This window comes from Nymphaea colorata, chromosome 9 (genome assembly GCF_008831285.2).
Source record: "Nymphaea colorata isolate Beijing-Zhang1983 chromosome 9, ASM883128v2, whole genome shotgun sequence".
NCBI classification, from domain to species: domain Eukaryota; kingdom Viridiplantae; phylum Streptophyta; class Magnoliopsida; order Nymphaeales; family Nymphaeaceae; genus Nymphaea; species Nymphaea colorata.
In genome coordinates, this window is record NC_045146.1 from 12,250,637 (window position 1) to 12,276,186 (window position 25,550).

Consider the following 25,550-nt stretch of genomic DNA (forward strand, 5'->3'; position numbering starts at 1 on the left):
CCTTTGCCTACTTATTCCTCAAATTAACGTCACATTAGTAAAATTTCACTAGAATTTCTTCTCATTTAGTTAGATTGTTTGATTTAACATTTCATTTTAATACTTAGAACATCTCATTTACTGTTAGAATTCATCCTAAATGAGGGCTACATTGGGAGGAAGATTGTAGAAGTCCTGTGAGCCACCTACCTAATTTAGGTGCCGTCCCCATGGGCCTTGCACTCCAATAATTGCCTTTCTCCCTCATCACCATTTAGTGCTACCGTAGTGGCAATCACGCTAGCTCACCCAAAAAATGAAAGGAAAAGAACTTGGGGGGACACCCAAAAAATGAAAGGAAAAGAACTTGTGGGGACTGCAGTTTACTGAGCGACTGGTCCTCTAGTTATGGGGAGGGCCATTGTTCTTCGTAACTTGTGGCTCTTAATCCACGACTTGGTCATCCGATTGTGATGGCCAATGTAACTGGGAGCGGTTCGGTTAAGGCGTCCAACTGGACTCAATGTCCAGTTCTTGCTGGAACGGATTAAAAAAAAAAAATAGATGCACTTAAGGAGAAAAGGCAAACCTACCTCAATAAATCACGTTGACGTGCTCCAACATCCGAAGCGTGTAGTCGAACGTGAGTTGAATCAGAACTATGAAGGAATGTGATCCTCGGAAAAGGAAAACAAAAAAGTTGACATTAACTTGAAGTAGTTTGCCATTCTACAATTTTGTGTAAGTTAAATTGCACCGGATTCTTGCAAATAGTTAATCTAAAAAAAAAATCTCGTGTAGCTACCAAACAATCACCACCAAAGTTGATTTAGATCGAAAGCGGATAAGCTACGCAGAGTGGCTGCTGCAAAATTTAATAGCCTTTCTACAATGTTGAAGTAATGCACACTGGTGCATTCGATATCCACGATTGAGGATGGACATACTTGAAAACATTTCCATAGCGCTATTGGCGGAAAATTTGTTAGTAGACATGAATTGCAGGTAAAATCTGGATCGACATGAGCACCCGAGGCGCTGCACAATCTGCACCGGCGTTGATAGCCACCAGCAACTCCGATGGCGACTTTTCTTGTTTTAGGGATGCCAGGCATAATTTCCAGCTACCGATCAAGTCTCGCCAAGACTTTATTATTAGAACAAATGCCAGTGGGGGAGCCACTTATTGTCTGGCGTGGACCTTAAGATTTCTTTATTTGTGCATTGACATTTTTTAATGTTTACCCAATGAGTGTCACTAGTTAACTAAAGTTACTAATGATTTTTCGTCTAATTAGGATTAGGAGAACAACAAGATGAAAAATGTATAAACTGACAAAAATACTTGCCATCTTTTTTCTTTTGTTTTTCTTTTAACTATTCATCATGTTATATTAAATAGATAGTTGGGTGATTATCAAAAGGTCAAAAAGTAGAGTCACACCATTTAATTTTTCTGTATATATATATATATATATATATGGGTGCCCTCTCTTGAATGAGCGCCCTTCAACCAAATTTTCTAGCTCTAATGGCAACGGAATTAAACATTTCTTTTTCTATTACATTTCAGTTTTTAATTCAATTATAGGCAGTGGAGAGATTCTTAAGATTACTATCATGCAGAAAAAGTTAATTACAAGTTTAATCCTCTGGCAACCAGCGTTCTTTGTATCAGTTTTCAGTTCTTGGGTGCAATGCCCCGATGTTCGAAATCAAGTAGGGAAATGCAATTAATGGCACACTTTACGTTTTGGAAAACAAAACTGTGTGATGAACTTCGAGATCAAGCTCATCAACTCCATAGATGCCTCTGTCATGGCTGCGGACGTAGAAGGCGTGGTCCTCCTTGAGAAGACGTCCAACTCTTCCACCAACATCACGCGCCTATCTTAATTAAAAAAATTAGAAAATGGAAAACATTGTTTCCATTTTAAATAGAAAATTAACGACCATGGGTGAATCATGACAATCACTTCCTTCTAAATAGTGTAATTCTTGTTTTTTGTTCTAATTTTATAATTACCTTCAATATTTTATTCCTCGTCAGTTCTTATGGAGATTGACGAATTCCAAACCATTTTTTCGTGAACTATTTCGGTTGGCCCGTAAGTTTACCGGGCAACAAAACAGATCTTCCACAAGCACTGGTGAAACATTGTTCGAAACGCGACAGCATGAAATTAAGTGGATTCTCTCCAAGAAAGCTCATGATTTGGGTTGAATAATATTACTTGACGAGATGATAAATATGGACTAAGAACCAAAGCGATTTTGTTGTTTTAAAAGAATCTAAATGTTAAGAGCGAATTTCGTAGACAGGAACTTACCACCAATACAAAAAAAAAAAAGAAAAAAAGAAAAAGACAAGCCCATCAAGAAGTGGTCGAGCCACATGGTGGCTAGTGTGGGCAACTGCTCACACCTGCCACACAAAATTAGTTTAATATATATGTTATTGTTTTGATATATTTTATTGTTATATATGTAAGTGCCTCAAAAAAATGAGTGTTCCTACCAAAAAATTTTTTTTGGCTCTGCCATGAATGGAGCGCATCTGTCCGTGGTAGCATGGATAGCACTAGCTAAGGATCAGAAGAAGAGCGGCAGCAGGGGAGCAGGAGAAACGCTAATAAAATAGGTCAACAGTGGCGTTAAAATGATGACAGCTCTAGCAGAGAAGCGCTAATTGAAATAGCCAATTAACGCACTAACGACTCTGCCGTTATAACCTGAAATCGCCATTTCAATCTGCAATAATCAAATGCAACCAAAAAGTCTACCGCCAAACTGTTAGGTTTCAAAGGTGATTTGTTAATTGCTCAATGGTTGAGCGGCTCGATTCATTTTTTTGTTTTTTCTTGTAAAAGTTTGACTACTTTCGGGAGATTCAATTTCCAAAATCTTGTTCCGCCATTGATCAAACTCAACTTTATAGGGAAGCAAGTATGATAATAAAATGACACTGATTCGAACAAGGAACAAGGACACCACATCCGATTGTAGTCACAAAGGCCATTGATCAAAGTAACAAGCATCTTGATTCTTGGGTACTCTTATCATGAACAAAAAATGCAGTTGCACAGCGTGGCTGGTACCTGACCACGCTTGCCGTCAAAGATGGTGGTCCAGTTTTCCTTTTCAAATATATGTTCTTTTAATTTAATCCTAAGGGACGTATTTTTTATAATTGCATGATCATGATTATTCTAACATTTTTAGAGAGAAGTGGCTGTTTGGGAAATAGGACCAGACGTTGGGTGCCCGCATGTAGTGGGCTTTTGTAAAATTTTAAAAATAGGTACTGTTGTACAACACTGCCAATATTGGCTCATAAGGAGACGTTTGATGAGACCGGCATTGTGAAATTCTATAATTAAAACTTTCGTTTTATGATTAAATGGAAATTTCGGGTAAAAAACATAACCTGCTTCAACTTAAAAATGTCGGAATTAATTAATCATGTATTCATATTGGATATTGTATTTAAACTTTTTACCATCTTAACACAATATTGCACCAGCCACAACCTGAGGTTAATGGGAAAACGTATGGTTTTAACATTATAATTATTAACACTGAAAGTTTAATTTGGTGTTTTTCAAATGGACGCTTAAGTTTAAACCCAATAACAAATCGATCCTTAAGTTTTTTGTGTGAACAAAGAGGCCCTCAAGTTTTTATGTACACTCATAAAATGACCACCTTTTTGACGGTTCCCTATGGAAAACGTTCCTTAAACAAAAAATGTTCCAATATATTACCTTAAACACCAAAATGCTTTTAACCTGAATTGTGGGGAGAGGAAAATGTTTTTTCCATTCCATTGTTGCGATGAATGCGCTCTCTGGCCTGGTGGTGTCCGGTTCCGATCGACCTCTCTCTGTCTGTCTCTCTACCTTCGACGGCTGCCCCTTTTTTCTTGAATGACTATGCTGCATAAAGGGTTTCCTCTGAAAATGGAATAGGAAAACTGCAGACTACAACTATCTAATTTTATATGAAAACCTTCGGGCAGGAATGACCACATCTTCGGTGATTATTTTTTAAGATGAGTGTCATTCGATTTGTTCAATCCATACCTGTGATCTTTTATTAGTAATTTTCATGTTTTCTGGTTGAATTAATTCTTGTGAAGTCTGATGAGGCTTGCGGGTCTCCAATACGAATGCCTCTCATGTGCTTGTTTGAATGCCCACAAGAGCATCCAATACAGCAAAAACAACCTTAGGTTGTATGCCCGCCCACAATGCATTAACGCTCAACATCCACATATCTCATCTAGCAAAGCACCTTATACATTCTCCAAGTGTCAGCTCATATTTGGAATTCGAATGACATTTCAAACCTACATTAACTTGTTTTGCTCTTAAAGATGGCAATAAAGTTGCAATTATAGGTTCAATAATGCCAATAATTTTTTATTAACATTATATTTGAAAGCTACATTCTCTTATAGTGCACGATGGTGTGGTTGACCGTCAAGTGCTGTTAGACAAACTTTCATGTGAGCTCTTGGAGAATCAATTTATCTGAATGACTATGACATCTAAAAGGCAGTTTTTTTTACCCTTTAGACGGTGTAGCACCGTTGCAACTCTTGCACCCAACTTATGATGGAATTTATAGCAAGACTTGTGACATATGAGATGCTTAATCTAGCAGTTGAGAGGTAACTTAACTTCCTAGACCTGCCGTTCATTTTGCGTAATGCCATTTATAAATCTTTTAATCCTTTCAATATCTCGATAATACAGCTTGTAGTTTCCCTAATATATTTTGTTGTTTGATTTCTTAGAGAAACTAAGATTCCCTTTAGAGGAATCTCTACCCATAACTGCCTCACAAGTTCCTAAGCATGATATCTGACTTTTTCCTTTCGTGGGGGCTCCCATTCTACAGTCTCCCCCACTATCATCGCCTGTCATGCACGGAAACAATAACTATAGAGAGGCATGAAACTAAAGTCCATGGTGGCTCTTGCAATTTTTCAACTCACACGTAGACACTTATCGAGTTTGTTGTTTTTTAGAGAGAGAAAACAAATTTCACAGGGCACCTCCTATTTTATAAAATTTAAGGAGGACTAACTTTAAATTGTTAAGATATATATATATATATATGTGTGTGTGTGTGTGTGTATATATATATATATATATATATATATATATATATATATATATAGTTTCAAAATAACTGAATATTTTTTAAAGGTTTTGGAAAATCCAACAGCAGAGCCGGTTGCACGTGCCTACCGTCAGTTTGGCTGGGCCCCTTCAATACTCCAACGACAATAATCCAGAACAACGTTATTCAGGTGTTCAATTTCGTGATACCTTGTCACTTTTTTCAATAATTCTCTACAGAAACAACAGCGATCAAATATGGGTTTGAGTCAGTACAACGTAAAGCTTCTAATAAATTACATTTTGTCTTGCAAATTCAGATACATGATAACACCAGCAGACATATATATTGGGACGAAACGAAGGAAGAAACATTTTGTAGAAAGAAGTAATGATGTCACTGTGGTGGTCAAGACGGGGTACAATCTGCGGATACATATAACAGTTGCCATGGCAACTTATTCAAGACGCACATCGTCATGTCCAGTCAGTATACTGACATTGCTAGAGGAATAAAAGGCGCTTAAGAGGTAGAAGATGCTTCATCAAAGGCCATACCTTCCATATGTGTTAGAAGCAAGGAGACTGCCTCTGCCTGCAATGGGTCGTCGACGCCGTCAAGACCAGGCAGGTCGTCAAAGGTATCCATGTCGACGCCGAAGTAGTCGCCGTCCATGTCGTCGACGTCCTCGTCTCCACCGTCGGTGTCGTCGAGATCGTCATCTTGATCGGGAACGTCGGTGTCGCCGGAATCCTCAAGGAACGATCCTCCACCCAAACCAAGAAGGGCCAACACTACGTGCGCTGCAGCGGCTACTAAGACGCGTTTTCCAAATTCCTTCGCCTGCATGCAGTTCGTTGAGAAAATCACTTGTCTGTTGGATATCAGGTCCAATGGTTCTCCTGTCTCTCACTGTTGTAGAACTAACCCACCAATCGCTTGACTGTACTCCTACCTTTTCTTCTAAAAGCTTCCGTTACATTTTCTTTCAAAATCTTTGGTTGTTATGTAATAAGAAGCCTTCGTCTTTCATGTATTTGATTTATTCAGAGCTAGCTATTAGAGCGAAAACTACCGGAAACCATGTGGATCGGAATGGGATGTGCCAGGTAGCTCGAAGGGCTATCTGTTCCGATCCACGACGTCTTCTTCCAAGAGTTCAACACCAAAACGGAAGGGAAGTTGTAAAACTCAATTCAATTACACAGGGTAGTATCTTCCCCGGTCAAAAACATAACTGTCAGAGGGAATGGACTTTTCGCAAGTATGAATATTTGTGGAGACGGTCTCGTCAATCATCAATTGAATTGATCCATCGGGCACTGCACAGATAAAGAGAGAGAGAGAGAGAGAGAGAGAGAGAGAGAGAGATCTTGCCTTGGAAGTTTTCTTCTTTGGCAGTCGCTTCCTTAAGCACCCTGTCAAGGAACCACATGATGCTAATTGATTTCAAAGCAATGGATTAAAGAAAGTTAAATTTGAACTTAATCAAAATGAATAAGAAGAAATTATCCGTCAAAGAACAGGGTCAGTCACGTTGACAGCAGTTCTATCGAAGTCCCTGCAAAAGAGGTATTTAAGATCTTCAAAATGAAGAAGATTAAATATTTTTTCAATGATTGGGTACTTGTTTGTTAGCAGAAGTGGCACGGTTGTTCTGACACAATTAACTTGTTATGAGAAAAGGAAAACGTTCCCACGGTAATCATCCAGGAAATGTCTTACGTAAGTTAAGTAGCATGACATCTTGAAAATTTTCCAAGGAAACTTTTGGAGAAACAGCGGCAAGCAAATATATAACTTAGAACATAAAAAACACGATACATAAATGTAAAAACAACTACACGAAATAGGTTCTTTGACGCACGATGCATGGCAAAGTGTCGATCAAACTTGAAGATGTTTTTGACAAAAGTTTAAAGAATTGTGTATTAACTTTTGTGGGTAAAATCAAAGGTCTAGCGGACTATAGTCCCTCTCCCACCGAAAGCTAAATCTTGATAAAGCCAATAGTTTCGAACAACAAAAACTACACAGTAAAAGATAAAGCTTCTACAAGAAGGAGGTGATGAGCAGTTGCTTTCCCTTAATCATACGTACGTAGAACATGAATAAAAAATGGCATATAATTAAAAAGGATCCCATATACTTACATGGGTGTAAAACGAAGTTGCAACTGCTGCACTCGTAGCAACAATGGTGCACCTGACTGCCGCAAACGTCACAGCGAGTGCTTCCCGCGGCAGTTGGTTTGAACAAGAAACGCAGAGGGTGCTCGTGGCCGGGGTAATGGGCCGTCCGAGGCAGGTTTGCGCACAGGGGATGGGCGTCGAAGTTGCAACTCCGGCAGTGGTAGTTGAGCGCGCTGCCAACCTTCCTGCAGATGTCGCAACGGAAGGAGCCGGACGGGTAGGCAGGTGCATAAAGAAGGCGGAGCTGGTGCTGGTGGTAAGCAGGATCGCCCGGAAGCGACGGCGGCTGCAGGGCGCAGAAGCGGTGGAGGAAAAAGCCACAGTTGCGGCAGCCGAAAAGGACGAGCTCCGATGCAAAGGGCAGGCCGCATGCACGGCAACTAGTTGCCGTTCCGTTGGTCTCCGATATTCCCATCTGTTGCAGCGGGTGGGCGTGGGAGCCGTGCTGAAGCCTGGCCGCCATAGCTAACAAACCTCTTAGTAAGGTCCTTTTGCAATTCGAAGCTCTTCGAAAGCAGCTTACCGGCTGCTCCTCTATATATTCGAGACATTGTAAGTTCTCGAACGTGTGCAGAATATTCAAGGTCTTCTTGTGAACCAGCGACTGATTATTCGCACTCTATATCATATTCAGTTGGCGCGCCAGTTGACCTTGGAAGGTAGGAGAGCGATGACCGACGCCGGTGCCGCAGGTGGCTAGTTTTCTGTCAATTGCTCTCTCAAGTCTGAAAACGAGATTTTAATTATCGAGAAAAAAATGGAATGAGGTGTGTTACGACACTCTGCATCCTACGAGCTATGTCTATTCATGAGGAAATTCTGTGGGCTAGTGTGGGCAATGGCCCACACAGTACACGTTTACTGGACTTTTCTAAAATCTTCAGTCGGGTTCTGCTCCCCATCTTACCATTAACACACCAGCATGCTGCTGCCCACATCGTTTTGGGTGACGACTGATGATAAATCGTGGCCTCCACCCACTGTTGACAATGCAGATATTTCAGCATTAATTTTAGTTAAGCTATTGGCGGAAAATTTGATCTACTAAATTGGATAATTGCAAGTCACCAATATGAATTTCAACATTTTCCCATAGTTTCCCCAATTATAATGCACTTATCAAATCGATTTTTGTATGAACATCAATATTATGGATTGGTTAGTTAAGAAATAAATTAGGTCCCCCGATTTTAAGAAGCGTACGTTTCATTTCCAATTTGAATATGAAGCTTGCCGTCGATTTCAGGTGATATAGACTGCATCTGTGTCATCAAAAGAAGGTGTAACATAGATTTTGAGAAAGTTTTGCAAATAGGATGGTCTCTCTCGTGGATATCCAATTCAGATCCACTTACGTATTTTTTCGTTTGAAAATTTTATAAAAAAACGCCTACCGGCCTAGCCTCCATTGTATTTACAAATAGCTGCTCAATGTTAAAAGAAACACGAACATTCGCTGATTCAATGTAGTCACTCACAGTCATATGCTTTGTGTGAACGCTGAGACAAGACATTGAAGTCGTGACGAAGACTTTGTTCCTCTTAAAAAGATAAAATGCTCTCCTCAAAAACAAAATAATTTAACTTCTAGGGCTGGAACCAAGAGAGGGAGAGGTTTCGTTTAAACTTAAATAAACTGTTTTCGTTTAATTCATGGGGCTGTACCGAATTTGCCGAATAATAGGTGGTTTCTGTAAAAAAGAACGTAAGGTCAAGTCCTAGGAAGTTCTTGTCTCAGTATCTTTTTTTATCTTCCCAAGATATTTTGGCTATCTTAAAAATAGTTAACGTCTTGTCAAACTTGTTATCCACGAGGCCCTTTTTCAATTTTCTTTTCTGAGTAAACGCATACTTTATCAGACGCCAACTGAAACTCTATATCCTGGACTTCAATAGACATGTCCTTACATCAGAAGCATTACTATTATGATATTGGAAGACGACGGAAATCACAATATACAAACTGAACCAAACTTTTTTTGTTAGATTCTCTCTCTCTCTCTCTCTCTCTCTCTTCTTCTTCTTCTTCTACTTTTTTTTTTCTTTTTTAAACTTTTTCCCAGATAAAGGATTGGTAGTCGCCGGATCCTTAACGTTGCTGTGATAAATCTGCTCGCTTACCTTTCATTACTTCAGTGTTCAGCCATTAATCCAAATTGACTCTTCAATTGAATGACTAGATGCATGTGGCCTTCCACTGTTAATTACCATGGTTAAAGCAGGGGCAGAATAAAAAATATTTTTGTGAAAGGGCACTCATTAAAAAGTTTTAAACATAATAAAAGGACACATTATATTAATAGAAACTACCAATATAAAAATAACTACAATTAGTGGGATTGTATGAGAAAATTGCTACACATACACTCCGCACTGGGGTTAAAGTAACAAAATAATGAACTTGTTCCAATTGAAAGTCACAATGATCTTAGTTTTTGCCAACGGTGTTGGCCGTCGCTAAATATCTCAAAATGCCATTGGCAATTGAATTAGTCTGTAAAATTCCCGTCAGCAAAAGACTATACCGGTGAAACCAGGAGAACTTATTGGATGAACATGCATGCAGACCTTTGAGCTCTCTTTTTGGCAGTTCCTTCTTCATTTTATTCAAGAAAAGCTCATGTTTTACCATAGATTCGTCCAAACCCTTGATGCATTTCAAACGTATTGGATGCTTTTAGATGTTGTTCTACCATTCAGTCACATATTTATACACGCTCTTGACACTGGAAGGAAAACTAACCCTATTCTAGTTGACAGAAAAAAAAGGTCATACCAAAGAGCCATGAAGCTCGATAATTGAATAACATAAAAATCAAACCCCATTCTCTTCCCTGCGTCGACAAGAAGACGCGTCAGAGGATTGTGAGGTACGGCGGGGTTGTAGTCGGGCCACACTGAGGAATTGTTTCAGGATGGAGGAGGTAGGTGACCACTACAAACTGGTTTTCTGTTCTAGTTTCTGCAAGACCAGCTGGGTTCGGTGCCAGAACCTTGGGGTTTATCTTGCCCTGAATGATGTGCGCAGGCTGGTACTTGGCGGCCGCGCCTTGACCTTGCGCGTCAAGTTCAAAAAGTTTGTAAACAACTGATGTGATTATGTTCCGGATATCACGTTTTTCCATGGACCAGCAGTTTGTGTTTTTGAAAGGTGTATCTCGTTTATGAGCTCTTGCTTTGATACGGTAGGTTGTCAATTAGATTAGCTATTTTCTTCTTTCATCGCTATCTTATTCGATAGAATATATTGCTTATCCCTAAATCAATGAAGGATCCATTTGCTTTAATTTGTAGTGTGTGTGTATATATATATATATATATATATATATATAAAAGACAAAAAGAGAAAAAAATCGAATGGTGATATATATATATATATATATATATAAAATATAAAAATCAAAACAAAATTGAATGGTGATTGTAGCTATCGAATGTCACTTAGCTCATCTATAAGAGCTTCCTACTAATGGATGACTGAAAAGAAAATAACTTATCCTTTTAGCATAGAATTCCGACCTATTGGAAATCACATCGAATTCAAAAACATAAACAATTGTACCAGCAAGACATATTGACGATGAACCGAAAGAAACATTAAGCATAAACAAGCAGTGATAACTAGTTGTAGTACAGGCGACGATGGGTTTCAACCTGAGACTACTACAGACGCTAACCGCTTCGATATGATAATACTTCGGACGTAGCAACTTATTCAAATCGGAGACTTCTGGTTCCTTCATGATACTGCCATTACCATCGCTGCAGGTTGAAGGGGGTTAGGTGGAACTTGTCCCAGTACCCGCGTCCATCCCTTCCACATGCGACAGAAGCAAGCAGCTAGTCTCCTCCTGTAAGGCATCGTCGACAGTACCATCAGAAGCAGGGAGGTCGTAGAAGGTGTCCATGTTGACGCTGAAGTCGTCGTTGCCATCGGGAAAGTCACCGCCAATATCGGGAACGTCGCCGCCATCTTCATCATCGTTATCAACATCTGTGTAGTCCAGGATGTCCATTGCCCCATCCAAACCAATAGTCCCAAGCACTACTTGACCGAATAGAGTTTTCGTGACGATTCCTGCGGTGAGTTCAAAGACTTTCTTTACCTGCAGTTCATTGAGAAAATCATTTCCGTGGGGACATTGTGTTCGACTATCTGCATTATAAGTATTTTTACAAGAGCTGGACATTGCTAAAAATTTTGGTGATGCATATAACCAGCTTCCTTTTCATAGGTCTCCCACTGCCATAGGGCCCATTTCCTTTTTTTTTTTTTGTTACGATACCAAGTTTATCAACCAAGTTATTCTAAAAAGGTTTTTGACAAGCTCAAAAGTATTTGGTCTTGGAAACGCATGTTTCTAAGGTACTACATGCTTGTTTCAAGAAACATTATGATTATCATTATAGCATTTGAATGTTAAATGGAAGAGCAATATCCATAATCACATAAAGCATGTTTCTCGAATCAAATACATAGCTTTCTTAAACCGTGTAATAGTAAGGGCCTCCAAACAATAGGGGTTGGACAACTGGACCAAGTAAAGAAGAATCTCTTGAGATAAAACAACAAAACAAAACCAAAACAGATGGGTTATTTCCCCGTTTTGGTAATGCACCGAACACACCAAAGAAGAGGCTTTTATATATATAAGAGTAAAAATAAAAAGTGTAAATCAATATTAAACGACACAAATATCCATCATTCTTTTTTCCTTATTTTATTCTTAATTGTTCATCATGTTGAATCAGATGGCACAAATTAAATGGCGAGTGACTCTAAAAAACAAGTCACCGAACCCACCAAGAAGAGGCTTTTATGGGCGTAAAGAAAATTGCGTCCACCACCCCCTGCACACAACAAACATATGCCAACAAAAGGGCGGATATTGTTGAAAAAAAAACATCCTTTTAAGTCTTTTCACTTTTTCGATTCCCTTTTCTGTCTTTACAGGAATTTCTTTTATCAAAATAAAAGCATTTTTGTCATTAACCCTGTTGAGTGCATGACATTTTGTGCAATAACCAGGTTGAGTCAGTAGTACTCAAGTTTTAGATTTTAAGGCTTAAAAATATATAAGTGAACAAAATAGCTCAGAGGTATGCACTTAAAAATAATCAATTTTTGTGAGTAACCGCCCATACAAGGCCACACTTACTCCTGGTTTCAGCCAAATTAATGGTATTCGTGGGGTCAGAGATAGGCAACTTGTTGGAAAGAAAAACATGCTTAGAGAGAGAGAGAGAAAGAGAGGGAGAGAGATATATACTTTTTCTCTTTTATACCCTTTCTTTCTTCCCGGGTAGGCCAGTTGCTTAGTCGTGCAGTCTGCAATGAAACCAAGTAGGGCAAATTAGCTCAACACCAACGGGTTGGATTAAATTCAAATATAAATTTAATGAAATTGAATGTGGAGATGAGCTAGGTTTTACTGATATTTAAAAATTAAAGGACTGACATAGGTGGTCTGAATTGAAGATTAATATATATAGACCTTAGTGGTAGATGGAGGGGCAGACCAGAGCACCTATATCATTACACATGTGAACATGTCAACTAGACAGTACTCTACATTTAATTTAATGAAATTTCTAATCACTAGACTGGTTTTTTCATAAATCCATCTGATGATTTTTTTTCTTTTCAGTTTCTTGGAATGGACAAAAATCATTCGTAGAAAATGGGGACCGTGCATCCTTTCAGAAAAATGTTGTTTTTACTTTTTGCTTTCTTGAAAAAGGAAGGTCCCTTCTCAGTACTTAATTATCATTGGTTTAGTTCATCATGACTTCAAACAACATAGAAAACTTATGTTTTACTTGTTTCAATTTCAAGAACTAGGAGAATTTCAAGAACTCAAGAAACCTTCGGAAAAACAGGAGCGACCAAATATGTATTTTACAAAACAATTACAAACCAGAAAATAAATATAAAAATGCCAGGCGCATCTAGATTTGTGTTTAAGATTATATAGATTAGGTGCTTTGTGGGTGGCCCCCCTTGTATACAGTCATAAATATACGCTACAAAAAATTCAGAAAAAATGGCATATAACTAATATTGATTCCAAAGCCATACTCACCTGGGTGCAGATCAAAGACGCAAGTTTTGCAGCTGCAGCTGTAGCAGCAATAGTGTATCTGAAGGCGACAAACGTCACAGTAAGTGCTTCTCTCCGAAGGTGGGCTGTACGAGAGGTGTAGAGGGTGATGGTGGGCAGGGCAGCGGACCACCTGAGGCATCTGAAGGCAGAAGGGGTGGGCGTGGAAGTTGCAACTGTGGCAGTTGTAGTTGAACTGGCTAACGGCGTTCCCGCATATGTTGCAGGCAAGCGCGCCTCTGCTGCTTGCGGGCGGTGCATAAACAAGGTAAAGTGAGTGGTGGCGGTGCGCAGCGTGGCCTTCAAGCGACGGCAACAGCAGGGCGCAGCCGCGGTGGAGGAAGAAACAGCAACTGCGGCAGCCGTAAAGGACGCTCCCCGGTCTGAAGGGCAGGCCGCAACCGCCGCAACTTGACGCCAACCCGTTGGTTTCCGACTTTCCCATCAGTTGCAGCGGGTGGACGTGGGCACCGTGCCGAAGGGTGGTCGCCATAGCCTGCATGATAAGTGAGGTCGAAGCTCAGTGCTCAAATGGTGAATCAGATGCCCAGCTGCTTCTTTATTTATTGGGAGAGCAGGCTTCTTCTTCATCACATCTTCAAAGACTTGGTCGTCCAAACAGCAATTCCTATTACATAATACATGTGGACCGTCTAGCTGGAGTGGCCAAGCACGATAAGAGGTTGCTTGGCTCTTAAAATACTCTGTAATTATTTTATAAATGTATTTGAAAGATTTTAAATTTTAGGGTCTCCATTTGCCAAACGACCTATAAACGCTTATAGAAAAAGACAACACATATTTTTACGGCAGTATGTGAATTTTAAGAATTTCCAATTGTTCTTGACTAAAGGGGAGAGAGCCTGCGCTCAGTCCCCATCTTCATAAATGACAGAACGCCAGCATCACCATCCACATCCACGTCGCCATCTTCAACAATGAAAACAGGCCTGGAGGGCTCACGGCAGACTTGCCGGTAAAGATCGTCCGGCGAAGAGGCATCCATCGTTGAAGCACAGCCACACAGGGGCCGCCAGTTCAGCATGGCACGGATCAGCATTCAGGAGCAGAATTAGGAATCTGAACTTGCATCCAACTGGCAACGCAGACAGGGTCCTTAAATTCTATGATCTTAGAATATCATGTTATATAAGCAGCTTTCGCATGGACTCATTCAAACTCTTGATGCAATATTTCTCGACGTCTTTGACGCTTTTGGATTAAATGGACCGCATAACTATTTTCCAAATGAAGAAGACCAATAAGATCCACAATAATTCGGTGATTAAACGGACCACATATTTATTGTCCAAACAAAGGAGGATTGAAGGGCACGGGAATCAAGTCAAGCTCCCTCTGTTCTCTCATTCTCTAGATCACTCAATCACGTATTTATACACGTTCATAACAGAGATTTCAGCAAGCAATTCTATAAACATAAAAAAAAAAGCGTCGGCATCAAAGTCACTTTAAGTTAGAAAGTCTGTAACTTGAAAATCTTTTATTTCTACAAGAAATTTGTGTTGGTGCCGAGCCAGAATCTTTCAAATCTTTTAATGAATAAATAAATAAATTGTACAGACGCAGATGTATGACGCACGAAATCTGGTGAGAGCTCACAAGTATGCGGGCAAGTAATTGTATGATCCATTTCACAATCTTTGGGATAAGTCGACGTGTTCTGAAACTCTCGAACCCAATCACTTTGGAAAATTTTTTTATTTTTTAATCAAATGAAATTTTCACTTGAGTTCCATCTTCATTGTGTAATTTGTATATTTAATAAAAAAGTAAACACATGTATAATGTATTCAAAGCACTGATTTGATTTCTTTGAATGTCCATCCATCCAAAAAATTTCGAAGCCTACAATACATATTGGCATCGTGAAAATATCGAACGGGAGGTAGAAGCAAAAAGCGATGCAGGAAGGACATATATTCACTTCTCCTTTGTTCTTCTCATTTCATTTATTTACACCTGTTCAACGTCAACCCACGAGCTCTACAGCTGCTCTTTCTTTCTTCCAACCTTCTTGTTCTTCGGTGTTTTATGACTAGGGCAATTGGAAACTCTGTTAACGGGTGAGAGCTAACTATTACCATTTTGCGCATGACAGTTGGTGCTCATTTTAAGTCACAAAAAAGAGCATGAGGAGCATCAAAATTGAGGTATTCAACTTCGATTAATGAGACTTGCGATACCCTTTTCTAGCCACAAAACCCGAGCAGGCTAAGGCTTGCGAGGCCATCACAACTCGTATAAAAGATGGAATAATGAGAAAACATTTTTTGTTAACTTCAAAGAAACTAACAAGCTTCGTAGGCCAGCATGAACAAAAGTTTGACAACCACAACAACAAAATTCCAAAACGAAGAGATAAGGCTGAAATTTAAGAATACATGTCATGAAGGTATAAAATGAACAAAAAAACCAAAACAAAAATCAATGAAATTTGATTTGATAGACTTAAATTTTGATTCTAAAATTGAAAATGACATGTTTGATTGACAAAACTAAAAATTAAAATTTTAGAATTGATGAATTAAAACCTTCATGACATGTATTCTAAAGAGATGAAAAAAAATTCTAAAACTCTCGAATCATAACTCCATTCTTTAGGGTAGAATCACAATTCTTGACTTTTGATTTATTAATTAGCCTATAATTCTGGAATCCTTTTTTTTTTTGACAACTTATTTTCATTTTATAAAAAAATGAGAATTTTATTTCTAAAATTACACAGAGCGCTGTCGAGAACGAGGACGAGCAAATGGAGCCTTCGGCCTGTGAAGTTGACAAGTATATTCATTGAATCATTGATCATTTTATTTGGGCATGTACGTAAGGTTTTTTTTTTTTTTTTTTTGAAGCTATGTTGTACAATTTTACTAAACTGTTCCTAATCCTTACCCAAATCCTATTGATGCCTCCAAATAAGCTGATACAAGAATGGCGGATCTTCTGGTCAGTGGTCTTGAACCAGAGCTTTGAATGTCCATTTATGTTATTCATATCCTAATTGCAGATCAACGACATGAATTTTTGAAATAATTTAACATTCCAAATTAATTTAATTTAAGTACACTTCATTCGGTACTCCTATTTAAACTCCAAAAAAAAAAAAATCGTTGTTTGATGCTAATCCAAGTGGCTTGCCTGCACCGAGTAGCTCATTGACAAGTTTATGTTGCCTTGATTGTTTGAAAAAGAGGAACACATTTAACCCCATACCGTGTTTACAACAGCGGCATAATGATAAAAAAAAATTCTCAGAGGCATATTCGGACTAGTACTTTGGTCTAAATGCTGACAGGAATACGTTGAAGTATAGCGTAAAGAGTTTTTTAGTATTGAAAGATAAGAAATCATTTAAAAAGCAACAGACCTATGGAGCGAAAGAGAGAAAGAGGTTGGGGCAGTCGGTGGCTCGTTCTTAACGTGAATCACCGGTTTCTGTTTTTGTTGGACATTTTTTATTTTTTAGGAGTGAGACAACTCCTAAATCCAACTTAAGCTTGCCCTGTTCAGAAATTAGGATGGAATCGCTTGTTCGTGATTTATTTTGGACATTCAGGTTGCTATGTCTGAAGAAAATGAAAATGAACTTTTAGGAGGACAAAAAGAAATTATGAAAAAGTTGTATATTTTTTTATAAAAGTTTTTAAAAATAGCTCAAACCTATTTTGTTCCCCTACATACATGCACACAACTCGACCCAAATAGTCCAAACGGGAGCTTTTTCTGCAACTAAGGATGGGCAATGGGCCCATCACCTGTGATGGAATGGGTATTGGAGGCCCGACCCGGCCTGATATATGTATTTAAATTTCATTATTTCACATTTTTTATTTTATTTTTCTATTCTCTCTCTCTCTCTCTATATATATATATATATATATATATATATATATATATATATTGATGTGATGCGGACATACAAACTTTTGGTGCATCGCCAATATCTCCCTCAAAAATTTTTTTGTGCTACTAATTTCTCTCTTAAAAACGCTTGATACAGTGTTTATGAGATATTAAAAAGTGAAATGTTAGGACTTTCAAATAAGGGTAGACCTCAAACTGGGTACGCGATGGGTATGAATTGAGTTGATGGTCTAACATACAAACTTTTGGTGCATCGCCAATGGCTTCCTTAAAATTTTTTGTGTGCTACTAATTTCTCTCTTAAAAACATTTGATACAGTGTTTCTGAGATATTAAAAAATGAAATCTTAGGAGTTTTAAATAAAGGTAGACATCAAACAGAATACCCGATGGGTATGAATTAAGTTTGGTCGAGTCTAACCCAATAACTAAGCAAGCCGAGCTTGGGCTGCCGCTAAAGGCTTTAGTTCAGCTCAAGCCCGACTTTGTCGAGTCTCATCCCAGCTCGGCTCGGCTCGACCCGATGTCCAGCCTTACTTGCAATCATTTTTTTTTATGACATAGATGCCGGGTAATTTATTAAAAACGTAGTCATTTTTCTAAGCCTGCCTTGGCTACCTTATCCTGACGTTGTAAAAGTTATTTATCATCGTGAAATCATCGACACATCCACAAAAAGGTGAAATTATCAGGGAAGCCGTTACAATCGACTAATCAAATCTGTTACTATCTTTTTTCATAATCATGAAGATGTGATCTATGCGGTTCACAAGTTGAGCTCGAAAACCATCTTGTGATTCACAGGGAGTGAAAATTCGAGGGTCTCTACTTGCACAATTTTGACAGACTGCAAACATTTAGTTTTCCAATTTTAGTCACGTCGCATGACTTAAATGTAGGAAAATTTTGCCAATTATTATTCTATTTGTTCTCCAAATGATAGCCAATCCACTAGGGCTTTGGACTACAAAAATGATGTATCAACTGTAATGGCGACGACGGGCTTCATTAATTTGACAATGCTGCCGGCAGGGCAACTTACTCAAGTGCATGTTCCTTGGTGATAGTGCCAATGTTAGAAGAGCTGGTTGATGGGGGTTTGGTGGCCGAGGAAGATGCCATATACTTCCGAAGCAATTTGACAGCCTTCCTCAGCAAACTATCGTCAGCTTCATCGATGCAGTCAGGTAGGTCGTCAACGGTAACCACGTCGAGGCCGCTGAAGTCGCCGTTGCCGCCGGGGAAGATGGTATCGACGGGGAGGTTGTCGAAGCAGTCGCACAAGAACGCGAGGTCCTCGGGTCCGAAGAACAGGACGTCCACCACTTCACCCCAGCCACCGAACGCGTCAAGCAGTAGGTGCACGCTGACTTTCCTCGCAACCCGTTTTGTAACTTCCCATAACTGCATGCGTTTTCACGAGACTTCAATAATCACCCTCTCAATTCGCTATATCCGTGATTTCTTTTCAACACTTGCAGGAGTCGGTCAGTTTTCAGGCTTTTTTTTCCGCCTTAACTTGTATTAGGACGACGAACAAATTCATTGTCACACTTGCTTTTGCAGTTTAGAAATTAATATAAGCCCGTATTTTGAGAGTTACGGTGCCTACTTGAGATTTTTTGTGCATGGTCTTAACGTTTAAGCCCGTATATATATATATATATATATATATATTTGCTGTCGTGTGTCGGATAGTTGTTGGATTACTCATTAAAAATTTGCCACTAAAAGAACCACCTATCTTTAAAAGCACCATAAACCGTCACTGTTCCATAAACCGTGGCTTACACAATTTAGTTGCAATTTTAAATTTTAGTCATCCACCATTGAACTCTATGTGTATCAAAAGAGAGAGAGAGAGAGAGAGAGATACCATTTTCTCTTTCGTCCATTTCTTCTTTGATTTGGTTGCCGGTTGCTCATGCTTTTCTAAGCACCCTGTGAATAAATCATGTAATTCAAATGCCTCAATATTGAATTTATGAAATTGAACAAGAAATTTTAGTTTGTAGCATTGAACTGCATTCATGTCAACAAGTGGTCCAAACTGACGAGAACAGGAATTTCCATTATGGGAGCTACACTCCCCGCCTTTAGGAAGAAAGAAAAAGTGGAATTTAAGACTTTCAAGTTGAAAAAGTTGAAAGTTTCATTGTCCAGGCGCATGCAGCTGGTTAAGAAAAAGTGGCAGGATTCAGGGCCGGACCGAACGGAGTCCGAAACTTTTCCTTGGGGAGTAATTGTATTTTCACAATTTTTTTATAGGGGTGAATAATATTTTTCCGAGATATTTGCCGTTGCCAAACTAAAAACCTTTTTCAAAATATTAGGTAGAAACGTTTGTTTGTTCAAAATCGGAGGGTAGGTCGCCCATCGTGGTAGTTGGAGGGACAGGCCAGAAGTTCCATCGCATGCAATTGAAATATTAGTTGAAATCATCGGAGGCGGAACTAGTGCAGACATTGCACGAAAACCATCAACAAAATTTCCGAACTGGAAACTAGTTTTCTTAAAACCGGCCGTGTCCGTTAACTTTATTTTCTTTTCCAATTTATTGGGGATAGAGCTGGTTATGGCTTCGGGAACATACTTAGAAAGCATAATTTCAAAGTAAATATAGTAAGTAAAATTTGCGTTCGAGATTATATAAAGTGTTGATTATATAAAACTGTACCAAAATTTCTAGAAAAAACTATGAACGAAGTATTGCAGGAAAATCAAGGGTCGATCGCAATATAGTCCCTCCGCAAGCAAAATGTTAATAAGACCAGCAGGAATGGCTTCCCGAACAACAAAGACCATGCAGTACAAGATAAAGTTTTCTATGAGAGGGAGGTGATCAGCAGATGCCTTCTCTTATACAAAATCATGACATAAAATAAAAATGTCGTATAATTAAAAAAAAAAAAAAGACCCAAAAACGTACCTCGGTGTAAAGCAAAGTCGCAATTTTTGCTGCACTTGTAGCAGCAGTGGTGTATCTGAAGGCGGCAAGCGTCACAGCAGATGCTGCCTTGGGTAGGTGGGCGGAACAAGAGGCGAAGGGGGTGCTGGCGGCCGCGGCTGCGTGCCGTCCGAGGCATGTGAAGGCACAAGAAGTGGGCATCGAAGTTGCAACTCTGGCAGTGGTAGATGAAGCCGCTGCTGCCGCTGTCCCCGCAGATGTCGCAACGGAAGGCGCCAGAGGGATGGGCGGGTGCAGAAAGAAGGTGGAGCGGGTGCTGTTGGTGAGCGGGGTGACCCTCAAGCGATGACGGGTACTGCAGGGCGCAGAAGCGGTGGAGGAAGAAAGCGCAGCTGCGGCACCCATAAAGGTTCTCCGATAAGATGGGCCGGCCGCATGCACCGCAACTCCTTCCCTTCCCGTCGCTGTCCGGCATTCCCATCGGGTGGACGTGGCACACGTGCTGAAGCGTGGTCGCCATTTCACTGCCCTTTCTTACTGAAGTCGACCCTTTGCGATTCCAATGCAAGCAGCTAAGTGGTTGCTCACAACCGGTGGGTCAGAAGGCTCGTCTATTTATCGAGGAATTGACTAGTACATCTCTTACAGGACTAAGTCGCGGCCATTGTACGGTAATTGATTGGCGATATATATATATATATATATATATATCGCATGACTTGGTCATTAAACAATGACTTTGTCATGATGATTGACCGCATGAAGGCCAAACATGCACCTGACATGTGTTCATCTTCCTTGGCATTTACGCACAACCAATCTGCAAATTGATTTAAAATTATAGTTATAGTGGACTAGAAAAACAAAAGTGTAAACTCAAAGAAAAGTTCGCAACATTGTGGAGAATTACACCATGTCAACAGGTAAAAAAAAATGAGAATGAGGGTTTAACCTTAATAGCTATTACATGGAGAATAGCTGATTTTTTAACAAACATCCGAGGACCTGTGGTTAATACGGCTATAGGAGGAAACATCACATAAATCATTCACATAAGCATAAGATATAAGATATAGCTAAGCGTATAAGCATAACATCATATAAGCATAAGATATAGCCAAACACATAAGAATAACATCACACAGACATAACAAATTGGGTTTTCTATATCGACATTCAAACCATATATACAATATAAAAAGAACATGTATTTAAAAATAAAAGCTAATACCAAAGCATATAGCGAGTATGACAATGTCAAAGGCACGAAATGTCAACCAACGCAATGTCAAGTTCTGACTGTCTCAGCCAGTATGACAATGTCAAAGGCACGAAACGCAGACCAACGCAATGTCAAGTTCTGACTGTTCCTTCTTTCAAATTTGTAATTCCAGGACAGGCCCAAGATCAAAAGAAAAGGACACAAACAAATCGATCACCGCTGGCTCGATTAATTTTTAAAATTATTTATTATTATTGATGATATATATTTTATTATGAAAATTATAATTTATATTTAAAAAAATTATTTTATTTTTTAAAAATAATTTTTTTTATAACAGGGTTGAGCCAGGCCGGGTCCAGCCGGGCCTGATGGGTCAAACATTGGGCCAGGTGGGACTGAGCCAGCCCAATGCCCACCCCTAACATTGACCTCACCCGTTCACCCGTACAAGCATGAAACTTTGTAGCATCTAAAAAGAAAAAGCATTGGTGGCCAACTCAGTGAGTCCACTGGGATGCTTTCGAGTCCGCTTGGAATTGTCCTTTCGAAGAGCCATGATTTATGGGAGTCAGCAGCAAATAAGAAATCAAAGAACTACGTTCACATTGTGTTAGGAAATAGTTATAAACCGAATCATTATATTTTATAATTGAAGACGATGACTCGCAACAACCTATAAGTATATTTTTTATCTAATGTATAATTAAAACAAAATACTTCTTTCACCTAAACTCCAAAAATAAAATCCTAGAGAGAGAGAGGAAGAGAGAGAGAGAGAGATTGACTCCTTCGCTTCGAAAGCCAACAAATACAGAGAATCCCGAAGAAACCCTTGATGGTTCCACAAACGGGATAAACCTCCAATGGCTTGTCAGGGAGTCAGGTATTGTTCTGAAACCCACCTACAGCCGTCGAAGGTTTGAGCTACTGCTTTCAAAGCCTCAGCCCTGGAACCCTCGAAAGTGCTATGGAAACCCTAGACTTTGCTGGCACTGTCGGACATGTGTGTGTGTGAGAGAGAGAGTCAGTGTCGTCAGCATGGTGAGAGAGAAACATACTGTCATCCGTGTGGTGTTTGCATATCGCCAGAAAAAAGAAAAAGGTCGTCCAAGAGCAAAAAAAAGCCATCAAACAATGCTTTTTAAAACCCTCAGTTGTCAAGATTCACGGATCTATAATATGAGCACCTTAAATAAGCCCCGGATCTTAGACCCAGGGCTATCAAACAGAACCTAAGTTAATAACAATTGCCTCTTGTGTTAGTGATTTTTCCCTTCCTGATTTGAGGTAGAGACTTGATCCACGGACGGTTTATCCGGTTCGCCATACACTGTGCTATTATCTATAATGTTGCTTATTAAGTATTGGCTAATGTATATGCTGCTGGCCTTACAGTTTATTGTTGCCTATACACGACTTTATATATGTTGGTAGTGTATATAAAAGGCGTAGATTCTTTTTTTTGTCAATGTAGAAAATTTCAACGCAAGTTCTTAATTTGAAAACCAAAAAAATTGAGTGAAGAGTACTTGGGACTCAACCAACAATGTGGCTTAGTTATTGTTGGGTTTGCATGCAGAGAAAAAATCCATCTTCTGAGTATAATTTTTTTTTCTTTCAATAAAATTTATCAAAGATATGTCCAGCACTTAATCACTCAGATTGAGAATGTATAAGAAAAGCAAATTACATCAAATCCATATACGTTACAACACCTCGCAGAAAACTACACACGAACAAGTAGACATCAGCAGTAGCCATGGCAACTTATTCAAATTAAAACGGCACGGCGCACTATAGGCTCCTTTATTAGACCGACACAGTTGAGGGAAAAAGGTCGGTCAGGCACCCTCGCCCATTCTTGCCATATGCTCGAAAGCCAAAGATCTAGCCTCCGCATGTGAGGCACTATCAACGTAACCGCCGAAGCCAGGCGGCTGGCCGAAGGTGCTCATGTCATCGCCGAAGTCGTCGTCGTTGTCGTCATCGTCGACGCCGTCGCCATCTTGAACGTCGTTATCTTCTCCGGCAACATCGCCAAGCCACTCACCTATACCTATACCATCGAAAATGCTGCGAACCACTCCTTGGACCGCACCGCTCACCAGGGCTCCCATAATGACAATTCCCTGAGAAGATATTTGACAAGGAGAATAATAATGGAGTATGTTCCAAAAATACAGTGTTCGTGTTTCAAGCAATATCGTGTTATTATGTCTAATATTCGGTTATTGAATATAACTACATCAATGATCATGTAATGTTTTTTAAACAAGAACATGGTGTTCTTAAGTGCTTGCAAATATGCCAGTGATTGCCTCCAATAACTTGCTGTTCGACTATTCAACCAAGTATTTGGATGACCTCTTAAGAATAATCCTTGTCCCTCTGCATATCTCAAAAAACTCAAGCTTTGAGGTGAGGTTTCAAAGCGTCAACCGCACTATGTTTTAGCTAACAATTCCAAAATGGCAGCGACGTGTTACTGGTAATAAAGTTTTGTTCTCTCTCTCTCTCTCTCTCTCTCTCTCTTCCTCTCTCACACGCGCACACACCAACACAAAAGGAAGGTCTACGACCATTAATTCCGTTGTCTTAACCTTTACCTATCATTTTCTAGAAGTGCCAAAAACTGGAGAAACCTATGTGTAAACTCAATTAAGCTTGTGAAGAGAATATGTGGAAGAAATCACCATTGTCACATGGAATAAAGGGCTCCAATGGTTTTCCTCCTTGATAACAAGGGTAAGGCGAGTTTAAGCTTGGTCATTTTCACTCACGTTCAAAAATGAATTTTTTAGTAAGCAGTTTGGCTAAGCTCAAGCCAATTCTTGGCTCCAGCCTAAGTAAGCCGACTTAGCCGAGTTAGAGTATTATTAACCTTGAGTCACTGAATGGTACTCCAGTTAGTCAACTTGACCTTGACTCCATCTTGCGCCAAGGTGATGCTCGACCGCTTGAGACTCGAACTAAGTTTGAGCCAGCCCTGCTCGGCTCCTACTGGGCTGGTGAATAGACGTAAGGGGCAGCACTAGATTTGGCACGATGGAACTGGATGGTGGCGGTGTTACGTTATTGAGCAATTGTCTACACCACCCTTCAAATTTTACCATATTTACATATGGAAACATCATTATTTTTTAGTTTTTCACATAAAAGAGTGCTCCTTCAGTTTGAAATTAAGTTTGTAGAACCTTTTAACCAAAAATTTCTGACTCGACCATTGGAACTCGATTTGTTGTTGGGAGGCCCTTCTCACCTGCCAAATGGCTCTGTTATGGGCTGGGTAAATGATGCAACGTCTGTCTCAGGCACATAAAAGCCAGAGGCCATGTATTTTGGTCCGTAGCGCTTCTGTTCTCTGCCATGGTGTGTTCTTGGCAATTATTGGTTGTATACACCTTACCTTTTGGCAATCACGGTTCAGAGGCCTAAAGTCACCCATGAATGTTTTGAAATACACACCACCAGAAACTTATACATATATATAGACACACACACAAAGAGGCAAGAGAGAGAGTCTTACTAAGTTTTCTCTGTTATGTTTGGTGGGACCCCGTTGGTTATTGGAGCCCTGTTCAGGGCCTTGTTGCTTATTGGAGCATCCTGTCTTGGGTTGTCTATTGAGGCACTCTGTCATGGAACCACATAATGCAAATTCACTAAAAGGTTATAAGATAGATTAAAGTTTTGGACTCATATTTGAGTACAATGAAATTGAACAATAAGAAAGTATGAGCCAATAAACACTGTAAATCATGTTAAATGAGTTCATTACATCCAATGACCAGAAAGAGGGAGTTAAGACGTACTAATTTAAGAAAGCTAAAGTCTCATTGCCCGGGGCATGAATCTTTGTCAACATAGAGTGGGAGGGGTTATCCTGACTCCAAGTCTCTTGTTCAAAACAGATTTCACATACTTACGTGGGTGTAGAAAAAAGCTGCAACGGCTGCAGCTGTAGCAACAGTATTGGATCTGAAGGCCGCAAACGCCACAGGAGGTGGGTCCCATGGCTGGTGGGCTGAACAGGAGCTGAAGTCGGTGCGGGTGGGCTGGGCTTTGTGCCTTGGGAGACAGGTTAACGCATGGCACATGGGCGTTGAATTGGCAAGTCTGGCAGTGGTAGTTGA

General features: G+C 39.7%; 3 protein-coding genes across 3 annotated transcripts; all 3 read right to left on the minus strand.

Moving 5' to 3' along the window:
• Positions 1-5,369: 5,369 nt before the first annotated feature.
• LOC116260579 (uncharacterized) lies at positions 5,370-7,788 on the minus strand. The gene is made up of 3 exons (XM_031639034.1): positions 7,260-7,788; positions 6,484-6,524; positions 5,370-5,949 (listed from the first exon to the last, which is right to left on the minus strand). The coding sequence occupies exons 1-3, from the start codon at positions 7,759-7,761 to the stop codon at positions 5,629-5,631; spliced, it is 864 nt and encodes a 287-aa protein (XP_031494894.1). The 5' UTR covers positions 7,762-7,788; the 3' UTR covers positions 5,370-5,628.
• A 3,084-nt stretch (positions 7,789-10,872) lies between these two features.
• On the minus strand, positions 10,873-13,979 carry LOC126410405 (uncharacterized). The gene is made up of 3 exons (XM_050079721.1): positions 13,382-13,979; positions 12,569-12,627; positions 10,873-11,404 (listed from the first exon to the last, which is right to left on the minus strand). Exons 1-3 carry the CDS (start codon positions 13,899-13,901, stop codon positions 11,078-11,080), a joined length of 906 nt encoding a protein of 301 aa, XP_049935678.1. The 5' UTR covers positions 13,902-13,979; the 3' UTR covers positions 10,873-11,077.
• A 4,343-nt stretch (positions 13,980-18,322) lies between these two features.
• On the minus strand, positions 18,323-20,746 carry LOC126410377 (uncharacterized). The gene is made up of 3 exons (XM_050079605.1): positions 20,214-20,746; positions 19,161-19,225; positions 18,323-18,688 (listed from the first exon to the last, which is right to left on the minus strand). Exons 1-3 carry the CDS (start codon positions 20,710-20,712, stop codon positions 18,323-18,325), a joined length of 930 nt encoding a protein of 309 aa, XP_049935562.1. The 5' UTR covers positions 20,713-20,746.
• Between the last annotated feature and the right edge of the window lie 4,804 nt (positions 20,747-25,550).

Coding starts and splice junctions, on each gene's coding strand:
- LOC116260579 (XM_031639034.1), bottom strand. CDS start 7,761: ATGGCGGCCAGGCTTCAGCACGGCTCCCACGCCCACCCGCTGCAACAG. Junction 6,525..7,259: donor CAACTTCGTTTTACACCCAT/GTAAGTATATGG, acceptor GTTCCTTGACAG/GGTGCTTAAGGAAGCGACTG. Junction 5,950..6,483: donor CAAAGAAGAAAACTTCCAAG/GCAAGATCTCTC, acceptor AACTGCATGCAG/GCGAAGGAATTTGGAAAACG.
- LOC126410405 (XM_050079721.1), bottom strand. CDS start 13,901: ATGCAGGCTATGGCGACCACCCTTCGGCACGGTGCCCACGTCCACCCG. Junction 12,628..13,381: donor CGTCTTTGATCTGCACCCAG/GTGAGTATGGCT, acceptor GTTTCATTGCAG/ACTGCACGACTAAGCAACTG. Junction 11,405..12,568: donor AAGGGTATAAAAGAGAAAAA/GTATATATCTCT, acceptor AATGAACTGCAG/GTAAAGAAAGTCTTTGAACT.
- LOC126410377 (XM_050079605.1), bottom strand. CDS start 20,712: ATGGCGACCACGCTTCAGCACGTGTGCCACGTCCACCCGATGGGAATG. Junction 19,226..20,213: donor CGACTTTGCTTTACACCGAG/GTACGTTTTTGG, acceptor ATTTATTCACAG/GGTGCTTAGAAAAGCATGAG. Junction 18,689..19,160: donor AATGGACGAAAGAGAAAATG/GTATCTCTCTCT, acceptor AAACGCATGCAG/TTATGGGAAGTTACAAAACG.